Raw genomic sequence first — 22047 nt, forward strand, 5'->3', positions numbered from 1 at the left:
ACTGGGAGATAATACTGATACGCATCTGTCGTATCTATTGCTTTACAAGTAAAGAAGTAAAACATAAGAACATTAGAAATAGGAGCAGGAGTAAGCCATTCAGCCCCTCAAGCCTGCCCCGCCATTCAATAAGATCATGGCTGATCTGCCCCAGGCCTCAACTCCTCTTTCGTGCCAGCTCCTCATAGCCCTCAACTCCCTGATATTTCGAAAATCTATCTACCTCCTCTTTAAATAAAGTAGGATCACTGTGGAGGAGAGCTGCACAGTGTGACCATTGTCAACCTTTTACTGCATCACTTTCATGTTTTAGATGGCATCAGTAGCATTTCAGCACCAAATTAAAAAAAACATAATTTTTACATTGACTTTAATAAATGTAGAAGTGTTCCATGGTTTTGTAAAACTGTAACAACCAAAAATATATCCAGATGTACAGAAAACTGTCAATTGAATTAATATGATATAAAAGGGATGTATAAGATATGTTCTGAAAGCCAACTTAATTCACCCACTCCTGAAAAGATGTAAGAAGTAGTGTTAAGTAGGAAGTCCTGTATACTGACAGTCAAATAGTGATATTGCTTAAGTAACAGCTTCATGCTGTTTCAGTTTTCTCTTTAAGCTGATTGGATCACACCTGATCCAAACTGTATGATAGTGCTTGATGTGCTGTGTAACATCTTAAAGCTGTTACCTTTCCCCCCACTATTTTAACATGGAAAAATAGAAGGAAAACAATAAAATCAAAGAATGACTAATCGGCTGCTCCTATGAAGTAGGTTTTCAAGAGGTTATTGAACAATGAGTGCTTAACTCATTCATCATCTCAGATGACAAGTCTTCAGCAGCCTTCCCCTAGTACATTAATCCTGTACATTAATCCTGTGTACTGTGGAGGTTTCATGTGCAGAAGTAGCAAATTCCAAATTTTAGGTAATTGTGTATATGTGCCGAGGAAAGATATTCAGAAAATAGTAGTTAATAAACAGTGTGTCACCTCAGGCTGTTTCATTTTGTTTCCAAAAAAATAAATGTTACAATATTAATGTATTACAGATGCCTTTTATTAATCCCATATATTATCTAATTCTCATTCCCTCACAAAAATCCCAAAAAAGCCTTCAGAATGGAGTTATATGCACAGAACTGTTAGTAACATCTAAGATTCTGATTGCTCATATGTTGGCCAAATGCCACTCTGTAGGGTAGCTTGCACTGCTTTAAAAAAAAACATCCCTGGGACAGAGCTGATACTGGCAATTATTTAGTGTTGATCCTTAATAGTTCTGAGGTCATGTCAAGCACATTCTGTGGGACTAGAATCACATGAAGGCCACACTGGGTAGGAATGGTAGGTTCCTTTCTCTGAAGTACATTCAGGAACCAGTTAGGTTTTTCCACAGCTTTCATGGTCATTCCACAAGTTACTAGATTTAATATCAGAATTCATGTATTGAATTCAATTTCACTACTCTTCATGGTAGCAGATCTGAACTGGCTATCCTTTATTAGCCATTGTATTTTTAAATGCTCACTAATTTATTCAAATTATGGATTCTGACTTTAGACTAACAAGTATATACATCTTGAACATAACAAATAGGAGGAGTTAGCCTGCTACATTATTCAAGAACATTCAATAAGAACATTCAAAATGGCAGCATTGAATCTCTCCCATCCCTCCTCAGTGTTAGCTGGTAGCTGCTTAAAAAATGTTTGCCTTGCAGCAGATGAAATATTGCCTGGAACGTAAACTTTGACAATGTTATTTCTGCAGGGCTGTGGTTGTGTTCAAGGCACCTTACATAATAGGAATCATGTCTCCACACTACAGAAAATTTCATTTTTGTTGTATATATTTTCAGTGAAAACAATGTCCCTTTAATTAAGAAATCAGATTGGATTTGTACAGTATATGTAACTATAATCATCATTTTGAAAAAAGATAACAGAAATACTGACTTTTTCTTTTCACTTTACATTTCAAAGGGCAAAATGTAAACAATATTCATGAAGATGTTTCTGAAATTGATGACTAGAAGTGTAATTTGCTGGGTTAAATATTTTGATAATTTTTCCATCTCAAGTTTACTATAACAGTAATAACCATTACTCAGAATCACAGTGCCTCTTTTAGCCCAGGCTATGTTTAGAATAAAGTTTGCTTGGATCACATTCCTCTTCACTGGAGTCATCACATGTACTTGTGATGCTGCCATTTATCAATTTCCAGAGTCGTGCAGAAAAATGCCTCAGTGGCATCTCTGACCAGGCAAAGATGTCGTGTGCAATGTGCCAGTTTATCGTTTGTCGCTTGAGACTTTAAGATAATGCAACTCCAATTTTCAACTACTTACCTACTCTGAGCATGGCTGAAATGATCAGAGTAGAATGGCAGTTCTGGCGAGCTTGTTGGAGATAGTGTAGGTGTTACAATATAAAGAACAGTCATTCAGCTGGGATGTGATGCTAATGCAGGAGGCATATCTATTTTTGAAACCCAATATCAAGCACACAACTGACCTCTGTAAGGCTGACTGTGACTATGGAGACATTGTATTTGTGCATACTTTATTCTATGCAGGAGGTTACTGCCACAGTCTGTTAGCAAAATGTCAAAATGAGCTGGTCCAGCTTGAGTCCACTGGTATTTCGAGAACAGAAATGAAACACTTTGGTATTATATCAAAGGTCAAGGCTGTCCCTTGATAAAAGGTCAAGGCTGTCCCTTGATAATATCCAGGTGTCATGAATGCGATATTACATTGAAGAGCCATCTGGAAGAAAACCATTGAGAAAGCGTATGTGCATTAAATGGCCTGCATCTTGTGGTAGAAATTGCAGTGAAACTGTCACTGTTCACCATTGTTATGCCTCTAAAACTGATAGCAACTTCTGGAGTCTGTGTGTGAATAATTAAATGCAGAAATCCAGAAGTTGTTGTAGCAATTTCCTGCTGTGCTACAGGGTACACTACTGAAGTGCCCCCAGACTGCAGTCAAATGGAAATCATTGAGCAGTCAAAAACTTGCCCTTTTACACTCACTGTAAAACCCTTGAGAAGGTTACACCTTGTTGAATGAGGTGCAACTGCGTTTTTAACACCATACAAAACTCATAGTAACTGCTAAACAGACTCACTGTCGCTGAAAAAACTACTTGGGAACGTCAGATTTCTCCAGATTGTGATTTTTAAAAAATGCGGTTGAATTTTTTTTAGAAGTGTGTTTGTGACATTTCATCTTAATACCATGTGTATGTTTCAATCATTTATTTTACTCATTATCAAAAAATTAATTCAAAGTTTAAAATTCAGTGCAGTTCACTTCCTGGCTTGCTGTGTGTGAGAGTACTTCGATATGATTGGCTGCTTATCCTGCTTGAAGACATAATCATTGGTAGACACCTGGAGACCCTCTCTATTTAGCATCAGCTTCAATCTAATGTTGGAAAAATGAAATTCATGACACAGAGATTGCTAGATATTTGTAGGCAGCTTTTTTCAAGGTAAGCACCATGGCTTCAGCACTGGCCATTAAGTCCAGGCCATAGCATTACATAGAATTTACAGGACACAAACAGGCCATTAGACTTATCTGACATATGCCAGTGTTTATGTTCCATGTGAGCCTTGTCCCATCTAACCTTTTCAGTATTAATATGTTAAATATTATTTAAAAAGCTTGTCCAAAAGATTGAAATGCATGCAGTTAAAAGACTTTTGAATAAATCAATTTGTACAGGATGTACCTATATAAACAGCTAATGCTTGAAAGAAAAATAGGAACTCAATTGAGACCAACTTTCTAACATGGTTTAATGATTCATCCTATTTCAGTCACGTTATTCACTCATCCAAAAATCAGGATTTTGTAGGCATACAAACACCATTGTGTTCTTTAAAAGTGGCAGCTGTGATTTGTTCTGCCATAATTGGTTCTCAGGATCCTTCATACATTGTTTTGGATAGAACTTCTAAAGGAAAGAACATTTAACAGTGAAATAAGTTTGTGACCTAGAACAGGGTGCATGTAGCATTTGTGAATGTTTCATATTAAAGATATGGAGATTGCTGGACTCTTTCTGGCCACCAGCTCTACCATAAAAACATGCAACGAACACCTACAAAATAATAGTATCATACAAAAAAAATCTGACATTTTCAATCTATATATTTTTTCTTTTACAGAATGTGGTATTGCCGGCAAGGACAGTATTTGTTGCCCATCCCTAATTGCCTTTGAACTAAGGGGCACGTTAGGCCACTTCAGAGGGCAGCTTTCCTTCTCTAACCAACACTGCTGAACCAGATGGGTTTTTGCAACAATCACTGATAGTTTTGTGACAACTATTACTGAGAGCAGCTTTTTAATTCCACCAGCTGTTATGGTGGGATTTGAACCCATTTCCCCAGAATATTAACCTGGGTCTTGAATTGACTAGTCTAGTGGTATTACCACTACACCGCCATCTCACCCATTGTAAGCATTGCATTTAACACTTATTTTCTTCCTGATAAGAATAGCAATGTTTATAGTTGTATATCTCTGGACATGGTGATCCCAGCATTGCATCTTCCTCTATGAAGAACCATTGATGTGTGCCTTAAGATTCAATGCACTGAAAATAAGATAATGAACACATAACTGAGTTCATGCTGCCCCTAAGCAAAACCATTCAAAGTTTGTGACACTGTTGTTCAGATGCCAGGTGTATTGTATTAATTCATATTTCACATAACAATCTTTCATGGAGAAATGAAAATGTTTAAAATGAATAATTGCTCTATGGGATTATGCTTAACACTAATTTTATTTAACAGCTGGAATTTATTTTGATAAAATATAAATTATAATGATTAATCTATTCATATTTTGCAGCCATGGAGATGACCTAATAGTGACCCCCTTTGCACAGGTAAGTTGCATCATGTTTTGCATGGGTTCAAGTTAGTGAGCTGATTCACTGTAGAAAGCTATCTTTGGAAGATAATGAAAAAACACCTTTAGTGCGTGGTGTGTATTTTTTATATGAATTCCCTATTGAGGAGCAATGGGCTATATTTCTCACTGAGGCATCAGCTTGTCATAGGAAAGTTTACTGCATGGCAGATATTTATCTGGGTAGTTAAAAGAACCAGTTTTTGTTTATTCATTCATGGGTTGTGGGCTTCGCTGGCTGGGCCAGCATTTATTGCCCCTCCCTAGTTGCCCTTGAGAAGGTGGTGGTGAGCTGCCTTCTCAAAACGCTGCTGTCCACGTACAAATTCTGGATGTTTGTACTTCTTTTGTAAATTATGATATTATGTGGGTTTAGTACTCTATGTATATGTCAAACATTAACTGTTATATAGGCAAGAGTAGCTGAAGAGTTGAATACACTTTCTGATGTGCGGTCTAAAGTGGAACTAATGTGAAAAAGATCAAGGTTGCCTCTATATAGAGCTCAGAGAGACATGTACAGGAATTTTGCGATGAAGCACAAGTTGGACAGAAACCAGTGGTTAATGAGAAAATCAATCAGTTGTTCACTTCCAATTTATTTATGTAATCTCTAGCTATGTCACACAGAATTTTCAAAAACTTAGCAGAACTAGTGAGAGAAATCCTCATTTCTTGCACAGCAATCAGATGGCACAGGCCTACCCATTCGATACATAATTAATAAACAAAGTGTTAAAGAAAGGCAAGTAAATTGCAACTAGCTAATCAGGACAAAGACATTCCTCTTGCCAACTTTTGTTGTTAAGACTTAATGGTTTGTCCTTGAGTTTAGTGGATGCTTACCTAGACTAGAGCAAGATAATTTCAAAATTTGGTTTAGACTGAACAGATTTGACTAAACGCATTGCTGTACAACATTTATTTAGCATATCACATTTGTGCACCACTTCTGTTAAGGTTAAAAAGTGTACCTCATATTCTTAATTTATTCCCTTTCATAAGTGTTGAAGTTATGGGCTGAATTTTCCCCCCGTTGGGGGGGTTGTGTGGGGGCAGGCGGGAACAAGCGCGAACCCAATCAGCATCCCCTTTCAGGTGCGCGCCACCATTTTACGTAGGCGGGCCAATTAAGGCCCACCCAAGTTCTGAAAAATTTAATAAAGGTAAAAATTAATTTTAGGGACATGTCCCCTCATGTAAAACTGTCACATGAGCTGGGACATGTCCATTAATTTTTTCAACAATTTTTATTTTAATTAATAAACCCTTCATGAAACCTCATCCCGCCCGTGGATGAGGTTTCATGAAAAATGTGAAGGCCGCCTGGGCTCTTCGCCTGCCCGCCAACCTTAAGGTTGGGTGGGCAGCATTCTTAACAACTTAAATTACTTTCTTTAGGCCTTAATAGGCCTTTGACAGTTTGGTGGGCGCGCAGCCACATTGACTGCGCCCCTGCTGAACTGACAATCTAAATGGCACGTGGTGACATCGGGACGCCCACCCGACGTCGCTGCGCGTCATTTTACATGTCGGCGAGTGGGCCCCGCCCCCGCTCGTCGACCGGAAAATTCTTCCCGATGAGTAGAACAGAATTGTGACCACTTGGGAAATCTCCCAAAGTTTACCCAGATGTTGTAAAGTGTAAAAATCCAAATTTTAAAGTGTTATGTGTACTGCCTTTCTTTCCTTGGTACATACATTCACATTTGTATCTCTCTAGGTGCTAGCAAGCCTGCGCACTGTAAGGAACAATTTTGCTACCCTAACCAACTTACAAGATCGAGCATCCAGCAGCAAGTAAGTTACAGTGGTGTGGCATAAGTGTGCCGACTTTCAGATCTGATATCTTAGAGTGTTACGGTATAGTAACAGGTCGTTTGGCCCATCAAGTCTGTACCAATGTTTTTTTTCGACAAGCTATATAACCAACCATAATTTTCCAAATACAATACACCTCCAGATATTATACGAATCTAGACTCTCATGAACGAAAAGTCAAAATTGCCTAATCACCATGTATAATACACACCTAGAATTTTGCAATGCTGCGGCCAGTGTCAATAATCCCGGGGACATGACAGGCCAGTTGCATGTGATGGTCGTCAGCTGTGGCAGGCTGGAAGGCCTGTTTGAGAGTGCCACACTCCTCAACGATTCCTGCATAGCTGCTAATATCCCTGGGCCATGAGTATCCCATAAACTGTTTCAGATGACATCCTACTGTTTATGGTGCCTGTTGAGTTCTTTGATGGATTAAAGTCTTGCAATCCCCAAATGGTTTGCCTCAGAAGAGAACCGTCACCAAGCTGATCTTGAAAGAAATACCACAGATTTCAGTGTTTAACCCTGTTGCAGGCAGCAGTTTTCTTTTGTAGCCTCCCTGTTTCCTTCTGAGTGTTTTCGTCCTTCTGCTCCACTTTATATTTGAGTATCAGTTGTGGCTCAGTGGGCTCTTGCCCCGAGTCACAAGGTTCTAGGTTCAAGTCCCACTCTGGGGTGTGAGTACAAAAGTCAAGGATGACACTCCAGTGCAGTTCTGAGGGAGCATTACACTATTGGAGGTGTTGTTTTTCAAATGGGACATTAAACAGAGACCCCATCTTGTCTTCTTGAAAAGGTCCAAGACAAACTGAGATCTGACCTGAGTACCTCTATGGACCCAAACCTTTGCTTGGGAAAGATAGTCGATCCCAAATAAGATTGGCTGCATTTCTCATGAGGCTCACTCACCGGCTGGAAAAATTCCAACTTTGATTTGTTACCACGTATAATATGCATCTTAAATTCTCAATCAGTTTGTTTAAGGAAGGATAGCTTTATGTCTACCATGACTATAATTAATTCCTGAGCTGTGCCTGTAGAAAACCTTTGCTTGTCTCTTTTTATTGCTAATTTTCTCTCAAATTCCTCCTTACCTCTTCTAATCTTCTATCTTACAGCTTTCCTATATTCTTTATATTTCTCCTAGGTCCCTTTATTTCTTATCTGCTCCATTACAGAAAATACACCTTTTTGCTTTAGATTTGATTTAATCTCCCTATTCACCCCAAACTTTTAACACTTTCCATTTTTCCTTACTGGAATATATTAACTCTGTTATCCTTTGGATCCCCAATAAAATATTTAGCACAGTTCCACCTGCCAATTTTTTTTTTCCCTAGGCAAGACACCTCATAAGTACATATGAACATAAGAACAAGGAGCAGGAGTAGGCCACTCGGCTCTTCAAGCCTGCTCTGCCATTCAATAAGATCATGGCTGATCTGATTGTAACCTCTCGCCTACCTCTGATAATCTTTCACCCCCTGTTAATCAAGGATCTATCTACCTCTGCCTTAAAAATATTCAAAGACTCTGCTTCCATTGCCTTTTGAGGAAGAGAGTCCCAAAGTCTCATGACCCTCTGAGAGAAAAAAATTCTCATCTCCGACAGTTTGCTGTTTTCAGTCAAGTAACCATATCTCAACTTTTCCTTTATTCTTATACACTGAACATAATTGTATTTAATTCATTGGGGGCAACTTTGACTTTGTGTGTTAATGTAAAACCGGTGAGAGCGAAGCAACAACTCATTTTACATAGAGTCACAGCGTTATACAGCATGGAAACAGGCCCTTTGGCCCATCGTGTCCGTGCCAGCCATCAAACACCTAACTATTCTACTCCCATTTTCCAGCACTTGACCCGTAGCCCTGTGTGCTATGGCATTTCAAGTGCTCATCTAAATACCTAAATGTTGTGACGGTTCCTGCCTCTACCACCCCCTCAGGCAATGTGTTCCAGATTCTAACCACCTTCTGGGTGAAAAAACTTTTCCTCAAATCCCCTCTAGACCTCCTGCCCCTTACCTTAAATCTATGCCCCATGGTTATTGACACCTCCGCTAAGGGGAAAAGTTTCTTCCTATCTACCCTATCTATGCCTCTCATAATTTTGTATACCTTTATCAGGTTCCCCCCCTCAGCTTTCTCTGCTCTAAAGAAAACAACCCTAGCCTATCCGGTCTCTCTTCATAGCTGAAACATGTTTGCTGATTTTTATTTTTATTGAAGCTATTAGAAATAAAAATTGAGAGATATCAAAATTACCCCTTTTGTCCCAAAATGTTACCCTTGCTCTGCCTGATTATCCAAAATGGAGTTGAGCAATGCATTTAATTCCTTATCAGAGTAGCAATGTATGGGCCAGAATTTTATGCTCTCCCACCAGCGTGTTTTTAGGCAGGGGATGTGGGAGAGTGTGAAATTGAAGGGACAGGATTCCCTCCAAGACCCCATCATCTGAAAAATTCAGGCCATGGATTCAGAAAACATTTTTTATTTTTGATTAATTAAGATCTCTCTCAGTTACATCTGTACCCTTTATACATGCTATCTATTTTTGAATTGTTGAGATATCCTTAAGACATAAATATATGACATGAAATTAAATGTAGAAAATACTATTTCGGAACATTTGACAGTATTGTGGTTGTTACTATGTACGTATTGTCATCCAGAACACATCATGTACCACAGCGACCTCTGCTGCTAAAAATGCTGGAACAATAATTTGAGTTTCTGGAGACAACAGATAGGTTTATTGCAGCAACTATGTTCTACTGAAGTAAACATGTGTCATCAGCCATTAGAACTGTTAGCTTTCTATTGTACCATCCTTAAATGCATGAAATAGGGTCTTCTGTCCATTTTACATAAGAATTAGGTAGAAGAAAACCAGTTCAAGAAAATGCAAACACTTGAATAAAATATCATGCACTCAGCCAATGTACTCTATTAACTTTCAGCAGTACAAAACAAAGATAATTAACACAAATGTGTTGTTTCCATTTCTAGTGACTTTTATTCCTTCAAATATACAACTATTTATATAGTGACAATTAATTGAAAGACATTAAAAAGTCTTCTATTTTTTGAACTGAAGTTTATTTAAAGGTAAAGATTGGCAAGTGTGTGTGAGGGAAGAAAAGATGTTGGTAGAATTCTAACTTCCTGCATTTATTTTATTGATTCAGGCGCTCACCAATGTGTAACCAGCCAGCCATGAATAAGCCAAGTTTTACAGGTGAGTAATTCTATTCTTCCCCATAAAGACTTCTTCAATGTGAATTATACCAAGTGACATGGTCATGATTTAATCGTCTGCACTATGGTAGGTAGGATGTTGATCAACGCCTGAAATTCTCTAACTGTTGCCTGTCTTAATCAGCCAGGAAATTAAAGACAGATAATTTTTACATGTCTTGTGGTGGTGGATTAAAGTGACATTGCTAGAGGCCACATAACAGGTTGTCTTCTTGCATTCTGAGGAAAGCAGGTAACTTGAAAGTAAGGAAGCATGCCTTTTGTACACCTTTAGACGATGAACTTTCTCCTCTATCTTCACCCCTTTTTAAATTCCTTTTTAATTTTTAAAAAATGTACTTATTTTCATTCATTCATTCATTGTTTTATCTCTTTTTTATCCCCTTTTTAAAATCCTTCTTCCCCTACCATCGCCCCCTCCTCCCACCCCTACCCCCACAAAAGTGCCATCTATCACTTGTTCTGTATTGTTCTTTCACATAGTGCTGACCATTGTTCTGCTATTAACACATTCTGCTTTCTTACCTTTATGCCATTATCAGCACCGTTTTTAGTATTCACCACCATTCCCATTGTTTTGTGCATATGACACCTTTGTCAATGTCTCCTTAGCCCCCACCTATTACTGACCTTCTATCCTGCTTTACCTGCTCAAACCCCTCCTTAAACAGTATAAATCCCATCACATTTCTACTTCTCTTTAGCTCTGAAGAAGTCGTGCTGACTTGAATCGTTAATTCTGTTTCTTTCTCCACAGATGCTGTCAGACCTGCTGAGTTTTCCCAGCATTTTCTGTTTTTATTTTATGCTTTTTGTACAGATATTTGTGTCTGATTATTGAGTTTTATTGCAAGAAACTTGAGAACTGGTCATTTGCATTCACTGAATTGTCAAATGGCACATGTCACACGGAAACCTGAAGTTGAGCAAGAAGATAAGATCTAAGGAGTGGATATTAGCAAAACAAAATATGATTTGCACTCTGTTGACACAAACTAAATATTTAGTCAGGCAGGTGTTGAACTAAGTATTTTTAAGTGCAAATGCAATTTGGAACCAAAGAGGTTTACAATGTAGGAAGAGGCTTTTTGGCCCATTTTATCTGTGCTATCTCTGCAAAAAAAAATCCAGAACTAATCCCACTGCACTACTCTCTCCCCATGGTCCTTTAAAGCTCTACACAAAATTGTTGATTTATATTCATGTGAAATTTTTGTGAAAGTGCATCATTATGGCTGTTGGGCAAACAAACATTTTATATGCCAGCTGACATAGGGCTGTAGAACATGGAGGGTGAGTTTTCATTTGCTGGAAATAAATGTTTTCTGACATGGGAAGAAAATACAGCTAACTTGATTTCTAAAGGATCTTGTCAATTGTTGTTGCTTTAAACTAAATCTATTGTATGGAAGAGAAATGTTGATAAACAGCTCAGATGAGCCTTTTGTGTACAACTCTGTTTTATACTAATGAATTTGAAAATGACAAATGTTAAAGTGTAGCTTACTGAGAGTGTGCTTGGTTTACTTGTGCTCAAATGTGACACTGCCGCAGGTGTGCTGGAATTCAGTTCCCACAGTGCGGTTTAGAGGTGAGAGAACCACAGGCTTTTTGATGATATTTATAGTAAGAAAAAACATCATTAGTAAGATACTGAAGGCATTTAAAATATATATATATATAAATATATATATATATATGCTTAAGAAAAAGAGTAGGAAATCATGCAAGGATGCAAACTGCAAGTGGTTACTCCTAACTATTATACCGATTTTATGTGTGCTTTGTATTGAGGATGTGCTTCAAGCTGTTATTGGGATTGTTTTAATTTGCAGTTTCTCTAATCGATATGTAGATACACATCTAAGTAGCAGAATTAGATATCTTAACAAATAGTATTTATGATGAATAAACTCTTATTTTGAACCATAAAGCAACATTTTGCCCAATTTGTGAATTTGAATTTTTATTTATGTTCAAATGAAATTAATTTACCCAATAAAAATATTTTCCAGAATTTTCCTGACATTTTCATTTTAAAGCTATAGGTTGAATTTGACGGGGAGTCATGGTCCCCAGACCCCTCCAGCTAAAAGACTGGGGGAGGGACCCCATCCATGATCCTGACGGTAGCCCCACAGCAATTTAATGCTGGGAATAGCATTAATTTCTTTAAGGCAAGACTTCTGCCACTATCCCAGGAGGAAGTCTCGCCTTAGAGAGCTGTCAGCCAATCTGATTGGCTGACAACTCCGTAGTCCCAGCAGTGCCAGCCAGAAGTGGCCATTGCTGGGTCCACAAGCAGTCTCCAATGCTGAGGAACCTGCACTGACAGGTTAGTCTGGGGTTGGGGATCTCAGCAAGGGTGCAGGCTGAGTCAGGGAGGTCTGGGTGGGGATGGGTTCTAGAGGCCAGAGGGGAGGGTTAAGGTGGGGGGGAGGGGGAATGACCTTGGGAGGGAGTGCCAGTGGTGGGCACTGGAGCCCCTAAAGGAGGTCCATGCCGATACCAGCCCGTACAGCTAAAGTTGCTGGGCTTCCTGTATGGCGTGGGGCACCTCCGCTCTCCCTCCACCACCACCACCACCACCACGGCCATAAGATTTCAGACTGGTTGGGGGCAGATTGATGGGCAGCGGGTAGTGTGCCGCTGGATTTTACATGCCTTCCCCGCCCCACCTTCAAGCACACCAGCAAAGGAACGTAAAATACAGCCCTCTGTGAACGATTGGCCATGCTGCTTTAAATTCGGAACTTTGCATCTTGCTTCTTGTTGAGTCCAATTACTGTAAGGGAAAGTCTTAAATTTAGTGGAGCACTTTTTAATTTGAAATTTGCCTCCATTTTATTTTGCCATTGTGTTAAAACTCCTGAGCTGAGATGGTTTTCTGTTGTAAATTACAGATCTTACAATTTGTTCTTAAGTGTCTTTTGACTTCTTGATTACATCCCAGAGTACTCCCATAGTGTGGACCATCTAGTGAATTGATAACCAGACAAAATGGAAAAATGGCCTTTTTTTTATGAAGACACACTTTTCCTTCCCTCCTTTTCTCCTCTCACACCTGATTTTTGGCAATGCAATGCCCACATTACAGAGGACAGGCTGGAGAAGTTGTTTGGTTGCCAGAAAGAATGTGAGAGCAGGCCAAGGAAGGCTTCAATCTAGTTTCACCTCCTCCCTGCATCAGGCCGAGAAGTATAAACCCTCAGCGGAGGGACTTAATCTGTTGCTCACTACTTCCTGAATTTTTTACATGTTGGTGTTGAACAGAAAAGCATTGGGTGGAATTGTCCCAGATTTGCACAAAGTGCTGTAGCGGGTGTAAAAAAGGACGTTTTACCTGCTGGCCGCAAAGGTGGGTTTTCGTGCCATATCATCCCATTCCCAGCGCGTCCCGCCTCCTTCACGAAGCATCCCCAGGACACATGCCGGATCACTGGTGTGGCAGCCTCTGATTCACCCACCCTGCTGTCACCTTAGGCCTTCAGTAATCTGGGCACCATATTTAAAGGGTACTCCTGCACAGACCTAGCACTCCCTAAGGGATCGGAAACTGCTGCAAAGTCATGGCTGCCAAAGGGAGGAAACATGGTCCCCTCAATTTTAGCGACGCCTCCCTCAGTAGCCTACGGGATGCAGTGGAGGCCTGCCATGAAGTCTTCTACCCCTGCTCTGGATGAAGACCAGCGGGCAAGGTCACCAGTCCAGCATGGGAAGCAGTGGCAGCGGTGGTCAACACCAATGCCATGCAAAAGAGGATGAATGATCTCCTCCGTTCCGCCAGAATAAGTCGCTCTTCTCATCACTCTCAACTCACACATTCACAAGCCCATCACACATCCACAGGGATCTCATTCACTGCCAGCTCAAGGGACATCACCATTCACTCTCTCACACACACCTTCAACTGCCCTGTGGATCATGTCCTCACCCCATCCATGGCACCACTCACCACCCACTCATACCAGGCATCCTTCTCATCTGGCCTGGCAGGGGTTCTGCTTACACTCTCTCCATCTGTCTTCGTGCAGGCCAATTGGCACATAACAAAAGGGGGAAGTTGCATACTGGTGGAGGAATGCCCGACATCAAGGCCCTAACAGACTTTGAGAATAGAGTCATCCAGCTGGCCCATGAGTGAGTTCCCCTGTTCCGCAGCCCCCTGCCATGCCCCTAATTATCTCTCCTTGCTTTTGCAGGCGCACCTGGGAAGCAGCCGAGAGACTCCACGACCCGGGTCCTCGACTCAGCCCCAAAGACACCTCGGAAGAGGAATCTGATGAGATCCTCATTGAAGTCCCGTCACACTGCTTACCCACACCCTCCACCAGTGCAGAGACACACACCTCGGTGGGACCTAGTTCTAGAGTAGCCACGGGGTCACAATCTGGTGAGCACATCTTCCCATCGCATTTTCTGATCCACAGCAGGAGGCGGCAGAGACTTCCCAGGTTTCTGGTACTCGGAGGACTGCAGGAGGCCAGAAATTTTCTGAGTCCAAGTGAGGTGAGGAGTCTCTGGATTCGGCCGTACCTCAGTTGCTGGAGTTGCAAAGGCAAGCTCGGGAACATCAGGAAGGAATGTCAGCTGCACTCCTCAGATTGCAAGGCACGACAGAGGAGTCCATCCACCTTCAGTCTGAGGTGATAGCGCTGGCATGCCAATGCACCGAGGTCAACATTACCTGGCGGCCACCATGAAGACCTTGGTCCAGGTCATTGGTCTTGAACTGCTGCACGGGCTGAACTCCATTGCTGACGCCATAGTGGCAATGCGAGATGGATGTGGGGCAGCTCGATCTTAAACCAGCTCCAGGAGGAGGATCAACAGGTGTACACCCTGGGGCTACCCTCCTAGGTGACTCCGGGAGTCTCCAGCCCATCCAAAACACCTCTTCCTGTGATTCCAGTGGTTCCAACTCCACAGGCCGAGGAGGGTGCTCTTGCCACATAGCAGGACCATGATAGCAGGCCGGGGCCCTCCAGAGCACACTTGCCAAGGTCATCACAAACAGGGCACAGCAGTCAGCAGGCTGCCTCCACCTTCGCTGTAGATGTCGGGGGAGCATCAAGACATAGTGGCAGGGTTAGAAAGGTTAAGAAGATGTAGTTGCACAGCCTGGGTATGGGTGTTAATCAATTGTACATAATGTTCACTATTGTAAATAAACTCCCAAGAATGTCTCCCTGCCTATGGCTCCTTGTTCTGATGAGCAGTGTTCGTGTCACTCAGATGTGAAACCTTAGTTCCTGCACAAGATAAAGGCATGTGTCTCTGTCCAGGGCCTCTTCCTTGTGCAGTGTGTAACCTTCTGACCAAAATTATGGTCTGGCCTCACACTCACTGGACACATTAGTGATGCCTGCACCTCGATGGTGCTTGTCATTGCTGCCAGAATGTAGTGGGCAGACGTCACAGAGTTCCATCATTCTCTCTGTTTGCTCTCAGCACTTTTAAGGTGGGGCTGGCCCCCATGTCTTCAGCATCTGTGACCTGTGCTCTTGAAGGGGTCTGCTGAAGGCTGACAAATGATCAGGTGCATTTAAAGTTTCATGGCTGCGTCTCCATGATATGACCCTGATCACAGAGCACAAGTGAGCTGCCCTCAGCCAGACAGGGGTCAGACATTCACAGAGGCAATGTGAAGATCTATGGAGTGTCCTCACTGCATGTCGTTATCATCCTCCTGGAATCTAGCGACTATTAGGGCCTCCGCTGCGTCTCCATTACATGAGCCTGAGCACTGAGGGTATGTGCGCTGCCATCAGCCACACAGGAGTCAAATGTTCACAGATGCAAGGTGAGGATGTCAGGACTGTCCTCACTGCAACTCGTCATCATCCTCCAAGAATCTTGTGGCTATGACAGCCTCCTGAGCGTTCCTGCCTTGTCTGGCCAGTGCGATGGCCTCATTGTTGGCATCCATGAGTTCCTCATCATCACCATCACCATCGACATCCTCCTCGTCAGAGGAGACGTGCAGTTCCTTCATCTCCTCCTCAGCCAGGTCCTCCCCACGTTGCAGCGCCAGGTTGTAGAGCACACAGCAAGCGATGATGATGCGCATCACCCTCTGGAGGCTGTATTGCAGTGCTCCATCGGACTTGTCGAGGCACTGAAACCTCATTTTCAAGATGCCTATCGTTTGCTCCACCGAAGTCCGTGTCGCAGCATAAGCCTCATTATTACTGCTGCTCAGGCCATTGTACAGCTATCGTCAGCCACATCCTCTGCGGGTAGCCCTTGTCCTTGAGGAGCCAACCCTGCAGCCTCTCTGGACCCTGGAAGATATCGGAGACCTGAGACCTGTTAAGGATGTAGAAGTCGTGGATGCTCCTGGGAGTCATGTGCAGACCTGTAGGATATGTTTGTGGTGGTTGCAGACCAGCTAAACATTCAGCGAGTGGAAGCCCTTGCGGTTGACCTAATTGACTGCTTGTTGTCATCGAGATCTTCATGTGAGTGCAGTCGATGGCACCCTGCGTCTGTGGAAAACCTGAGATCTGTGCAAATCCCAGCGCTCTTGCTTCCTGGCCTTCCTGATCCTGGGCAAAATGCACAAGGTCCTGTGTCTTCATGAAGATGGCACCTGTGACCTCCTGGATATGCTTGTGCATGCCACTAAATCACCAGGCTCCATGAACCATGATGTTGTCCTCCTGCAGGATCAAAGAGAGAGACGCGCGGGTTAGCATATGTGTACTAAGAATGTCTCTTGATTAAGTCTGAAGGCCCCTTCACGCATGCAGGAGAGTGCTGGCCACCACTTGGATGGCAAGTGTGTAGTACGCTTCATGGCTGTCCAAAATCTGACCCATCTCTGCCCCACTCCACTTGACCGATTGGTGGCAGCTTCGGCCACAGGTCTGCATGTTGTGCTCTCAGCTCAGGCACAGGCATTCTCCTAACCCACATTGCAAGGCTGCACTGTTAGCTTGAACCATAATGGGTACAGGTCTAAACTTTATAAAGATATTGTAAGGCGCTGTGAATGCCTCCACCAGTGACTGCACCATGGCCACCTCTCGCAAGGGGATTGTACAACTTGCCCAGTCGGCCAATTGCTCTGCTGCCCCCTAAAATGTACATTAATTTGCAGTCTGCTCCTCAGGGGTGAAAGATACAGGAACATTTGGTGGCACTTTCATGCTTTTGTGTTGCTTGAGTGGGCAGAAAATGTTCAGAGGCTCAACTCCAAGCATGATAATGGAGCTGCAGCTGAATGGTCTGAATGAGCTGCAGAAAGATGCTCACTTTTGACAAGCTTTTCCAAGTGCGTGGCTGCTCCCCCCCAGCCCCACCTCGTTCCCCCACCTCACCCTCGGCATGTGCTCGAGTATCTCCTTCAGACTATGCTGCCCTGCCCCCCACCCACTCGACATGTGCTTGAGGAGTTCCTTCAGTCTGTCTGTGTCACTGAGTCATAGAGGTTTACAGCACAGAAAAAGGCCCTTCGGCCCATCGGATCTGCACCGGTCAAACAAGTACCTAACTATTCTAATCCCATTTTCCAGCACTAGGCACATAGCCTTGTATGCCATGGCATTGCAAGTGCACATCCAAATACTTCTTAAATGTTATGAGGGTTCCTGCCTCTATCACCCTTTCAGGCAGTGAGTTCCAGATTCCCACCACCCTCTGGGTGAAAAAATTCTTCCTCACATCCCCTCTAATTCTGGATCCAATTTGCCAAATTGCCTTGGATCCCACAAGATCTTACCTTCGTTATCAGCCTCCCATGCGGGACCTTATCAAAAGCCTTGCTGAAGTCCAAGTAGACTACATCAAATGCATTGCCCTCATCTACACACCTGGTTACTTCATCGAAAAATTCAATCAGATTGGTCAGACATGACCTCCCCTTAACAAAACCATGCTGACTGTCCTTGATTAATCCCTGCCTTTCCAAGTGTAGATTAATTCTGTCCCTCAGAATTGCTCCCCCCGCTGCCAGGCTCGCCCACACCGGAGCCCTTGCCCCGGCACCACACTGAAAGCCAGCCGGGAAAAAGCGACTTGCTTGTGCCCCCCGCAAATGCGCAGCGTCTCATCCTTGACGTCCTACAGGTGATGGTCACGAGAGCTGTGTAAGGTTGTGTGTATTCACTTCTGAGTTCCCCTCGAAGTTCAGATCGCCAGGCGCACGCCTTTTAAAGGCAGTCAAGAAGCACATTGTTCTGAAGTCACGCTGATGTGGGCGGTAAATTTGATGTGGGCAGATGGTTCCAGCAGGCAGGGCTTATAATTAAATGCAAATGTATTAACATGACATTCCCGACGTGTGGGCCCGCCATTAACAATGATATAAAACCGATTTTTGGCCTTCTCACCATGTTGTCTGATCCCCCCGCCTGCCATGACGCCTGATGCTAACAGGGCCGGAAAATTCCGGCCATTGTTTTAGATAGTTCAACTTATTTCACAGAAAAAGCAAAAAAAAAATTGAAGGAGGCAAAAGGATATGTGAAAAAAATGTTGTGACCATTGTTTCAGCATTGCAGTCCCGACAGTTATTTTACATGTGGAGAACGCTAAAGACAGTGACGTGGGGGCAGAATTTCAGTTGCATTCTCCCAATCTCCTGCTGTAACTTTGGAAGAAGAGTGGCACCAATTCTTGGAGAAACATCATAAAAGTCATGTTTCTGCTGTTTCTCCAGAGTTCCACTACTTTCATGTTGGAGAATTCCTGCGGAAGTTCCACGTGTCTCATTGGTATTTTGCTGTGCATGACTCCTGATCCACCTTGACTTCACATAATTTATGTGCTTACAGTGCAAGTCCCATGCCTAATTGTATTGAAGTGTGTCTTAGTGATGTGTTAAACCATGGTAGACATGGACTAGATTAGTATAGGTGATACATCTTTGGTGTTTCATTTAAAGAGTCAAGACCAAGTATTCAAATCAAGCAGGGTTAGGAACTAGGTTAATAACTGCATTGCATCAGAAAAGGAGGGGGGGAAGAGAAAGCAGATGGGACCATAGAGCGGGTGGAAAAAGAGGTGGGGGGTGGGTAGGAGTGAGCAGGTGATACATCAAGAGTGGGAAATAGGAAGTGAAGAGGTGAAGGGAGAGACTGGGGGGGAAAGCATATGGGAAGAGAGGGGGAGTATGAGGAAGGCAAGTGAAGGAGTGGGAAGACAAGGATCAGAGTTAGAGAGTAAGAGGAGGAAAAGGGAAATGAAAGGAGAGGATGGAGAAAAAAGGGGAAAGTAGGAGAGGATTAAGGGGAGGACTAAATGGGAAAAGGCTAGAAGGGGAGAGGAGGGAGGAGAGAGGAGTGAAGGGAGGAGCAAGAGGGAATGAAGGAGCAGGAAACTAGTATTGGAAACATGTGGAAGGAGGGATGGATGAGAGGGAAAGACAGAGGGGAGATGATAGAAGGAACAGGGAGAAAGGCAGAAGGTTGGGGAAAGAATGGGAACCAGGGATTTGATAGGAAGAGAAGAGCAAGGGGTAGAGCAGGAGCGGAGAGAGGGAGGAGAGGGGACAGAAGTAGAAGGGAGGCATTCTGGGTTCCTGTTGTATCATAAAGCTCTGAAATAAATAATTCATGTTGAGTGTGTTATAAGTAAGCACAGGAGTTAATTTACACTAAAAAGGACACACGTATTAAAAGGAACAGTTTTTGAAATAGGGGAGAATTAGGAACCAATCACATTTTAATTGCTTCAGTGATTGTTCACTCGTGGCATTGCACATGAGGAATTAAGATCAAAAACAGTCTTCAGGGTTAGAGGGCAGAGGATATTTGGACCAGGGTGTGGAGATGTAATTAAATCCTCATTTTAAATTCACACATTCTGTTCTTATTTTGATTTATTTGATTTGATATCATTATTTTACAGTTAAATACCAACACTTAAGAAATCTGGAAGTGGAGGAATTGAGTTGCAGTGCAGGAGTTTCTCTGCAGTGTAATATCACCCCTGTGCTCACTGACCTATATTTGTTTCTAGCAAAGCATCACTTTGCTTTTAGATTCGCCTTGTTTTTAAATCTCCCCATACCTTGCCCCTCCCTAACTCTGTGATCTTCTCCAGCTCAGAGTAGTGTCCTAGGCCCAACCATCTTCAGCTGCTTTATCAATGACTTTCCTTCCATCATAAGGTCAGAAGTGGGGATGTTCGCTGATGATTGCACAATGTTCAGCACCATTCACGACGCCTCAGATGCTGAAGCAGTCCATGTCCAAATGCAGCAAGAACTGGACAATATCCAGGCTTGGGCTGACAAGTGGCAAGGAACATTCATGCCACACAAGTGTCAGGCAATAACCATCTCCAACAAGGGAGAATCTAACCATCACCCCATAACGTTCAATGGCATTACCATCACTGAATCCCCCACTATCAACATCCTGGGGGTTACCATTGACCAGAAACTGACTGGACTAGCCATATAACTTTTGTGGCTTCAAGAGCAGGTCAGAAGCTAGGAATCCTAAGGCGAGAAATTAGACCATAAAACCATATGACATAGGAGCAGAAATTATGCCATTCGGCCCATTGAGTCTGCTACGCCATTCAATCATGGCTGATAAGTTTCTCAACCCCATTCTTCCGCCTTCTCCCCGTAACCTTTGATCCCCTTACCAATCAAGAACCTATCTATCTCGGTCTTAAATACACTCAATGACCTGGCCTCCACAGCCTTCTGTGGCAATGAATTCCATAGATTCACCACTCTCTGGCTAAAGAAGTTTCTCCTCATCTCTGTTCTAAAAGGTCTTCCCTTTACTCTGAGGCTGTGCCCTCAGGTCGTAGTCTCCTCCTACTAATGGAAACATCTTCTCCACGTCCACTCTATCCAGGCCTTTCAGTATTCTGTAAGTTTCAATCAGATCCCCCCTCATCCTTCTAAACTCCATCGAGTATAGACCCAGAGTCCTCAAACGTTCCTCATATGTTAAGCCTTTCATTCCTGGGATCGTTCTCGTGAACCTCCTCTGGACCCTCTCCAGGGCCAGAACATCCTTCCTGAGATACGGGGCCCAAAACTGCTCACAATATGCTAAATGTGGTCTGACCAGAGCCTTATAAAGCCTCAGCAGCACATCTATGCTTTTATATTCTAGTCCTCTCTAAATAAATGCCAACATTGCATTTGCCTTCCTAACTACTGACTCAACCTGCAAGTTAACCTTAAGAGAATCCTGGACTAGGACTCCCAAGTCCCTTTGCACTCCAGATTTCTGAATTCTCTCCCCATTTAGAAAATAGTCTATGCCTTTATTCTTCCTACCAAAGTGCATGACCTCACACTTCCCCACGTTGTATTCCATCTGCCACTTCTTTGCCCATTCTCCTAACCTGTCCAAATCCTTCTGCAGCCTCCCTGCCTCCTCAATACTACCTGTCCCTCCACCTATCTTTGTATCATCTGCAAACTTAGCCAGGATGCCCTCAGTTCCTTCATCTAGATCATTAAAAGGGCCGCCATCCTGAGAAGGACCCCCTTATCCCCACTCCGTGCCTCCTGCCAGACAGCCAATCTTTTATCCATGCTAGTACCTTGCCTCTAACACCATGGGCTCTTATCTTACTGAGCAGTCTCCTGTGCGGCACCTTGCCAAAGGCCTTCTGGAAGTCCAAGTAGATAACACCATTGGCTCTCCTTTGTCTAACCTACTCGTTACCCCCTCAAAGAATTCTAACAGATTTGTCAGGCATGACCTCCCCTTGATGAAACCATGCTGACTTTGCCCTATTTTACCATGCACTTCCAAGTATTCTGAAATCTCATCCTTAATAATGGACTCTACAATCTTACCAACGACCGAGGTCAGGCTAATCGGCCTGTAATTTCCCGTCTTTTGCCTCACTCCCTTCTTAAACAGGGGGGTTACATTAGCGATTTTCCAGTCCTCTGGGACCCTCCCTGACTCAAGTGATTCCTGAAAGATCACCACTAACGCCTCCACTATCTCTTCAGCTATCTCCTTCAGAACTCTGGGGTGTAATCCATCTGGTCCAGGTGATTTTTCCACCTTCAGACCTTTCAGTTTTCCTAG

At 43.0% G+C, this 22047-nt stretch overlaps 1 protein-coding gene across 6 annotated transcripts in view; it reads left to right on the forward strand.

Annotated features, from left to right (window-relative positions):
- The window catches only part of pde4d (phosphodiesterase 4D, cAMP-specific), a 1053459-nt gene that overhangs the window by 857792 nt on the left and 173620 nt on the right, over positions 1 to 22047 (forward strand). For all 6 annotated transcript variants that reach the window (XM_078549378.1, XM_078549337.1, XM_078549370.1 and 3 more), the window contains 3 exons: positions 4884 to 4920; positions 6667 to 6743; positions 9961 to 10010. In XM_078549378.1, coding sequence (XP_078405504.1) covers positions 4884 to 4920; positions 6667 to 6743; positions 9961 to 10010 — 164 coding nt within the window. The remainder of the gene's footprint in view (positions 1 to 4883; positions 4921 to 6666; positions 6744 to 9960; positions 10011 to 22047) is intronic.

Source organism: Cetorhinus maximus, chromosome 1 (genome assembly GCF_964194155.1).
Source record: "Cetorhinus maximus chromosome 1, sCetMax3.hap1.1, whole genome shotgun sequence".
Lineage (NCBI taxonomy): Eukaryota > Metazoa > Chordata > Chondrichthyes > Lamniformes > Cetorhinidae > Cetorhinus > Cetorhinus maximus.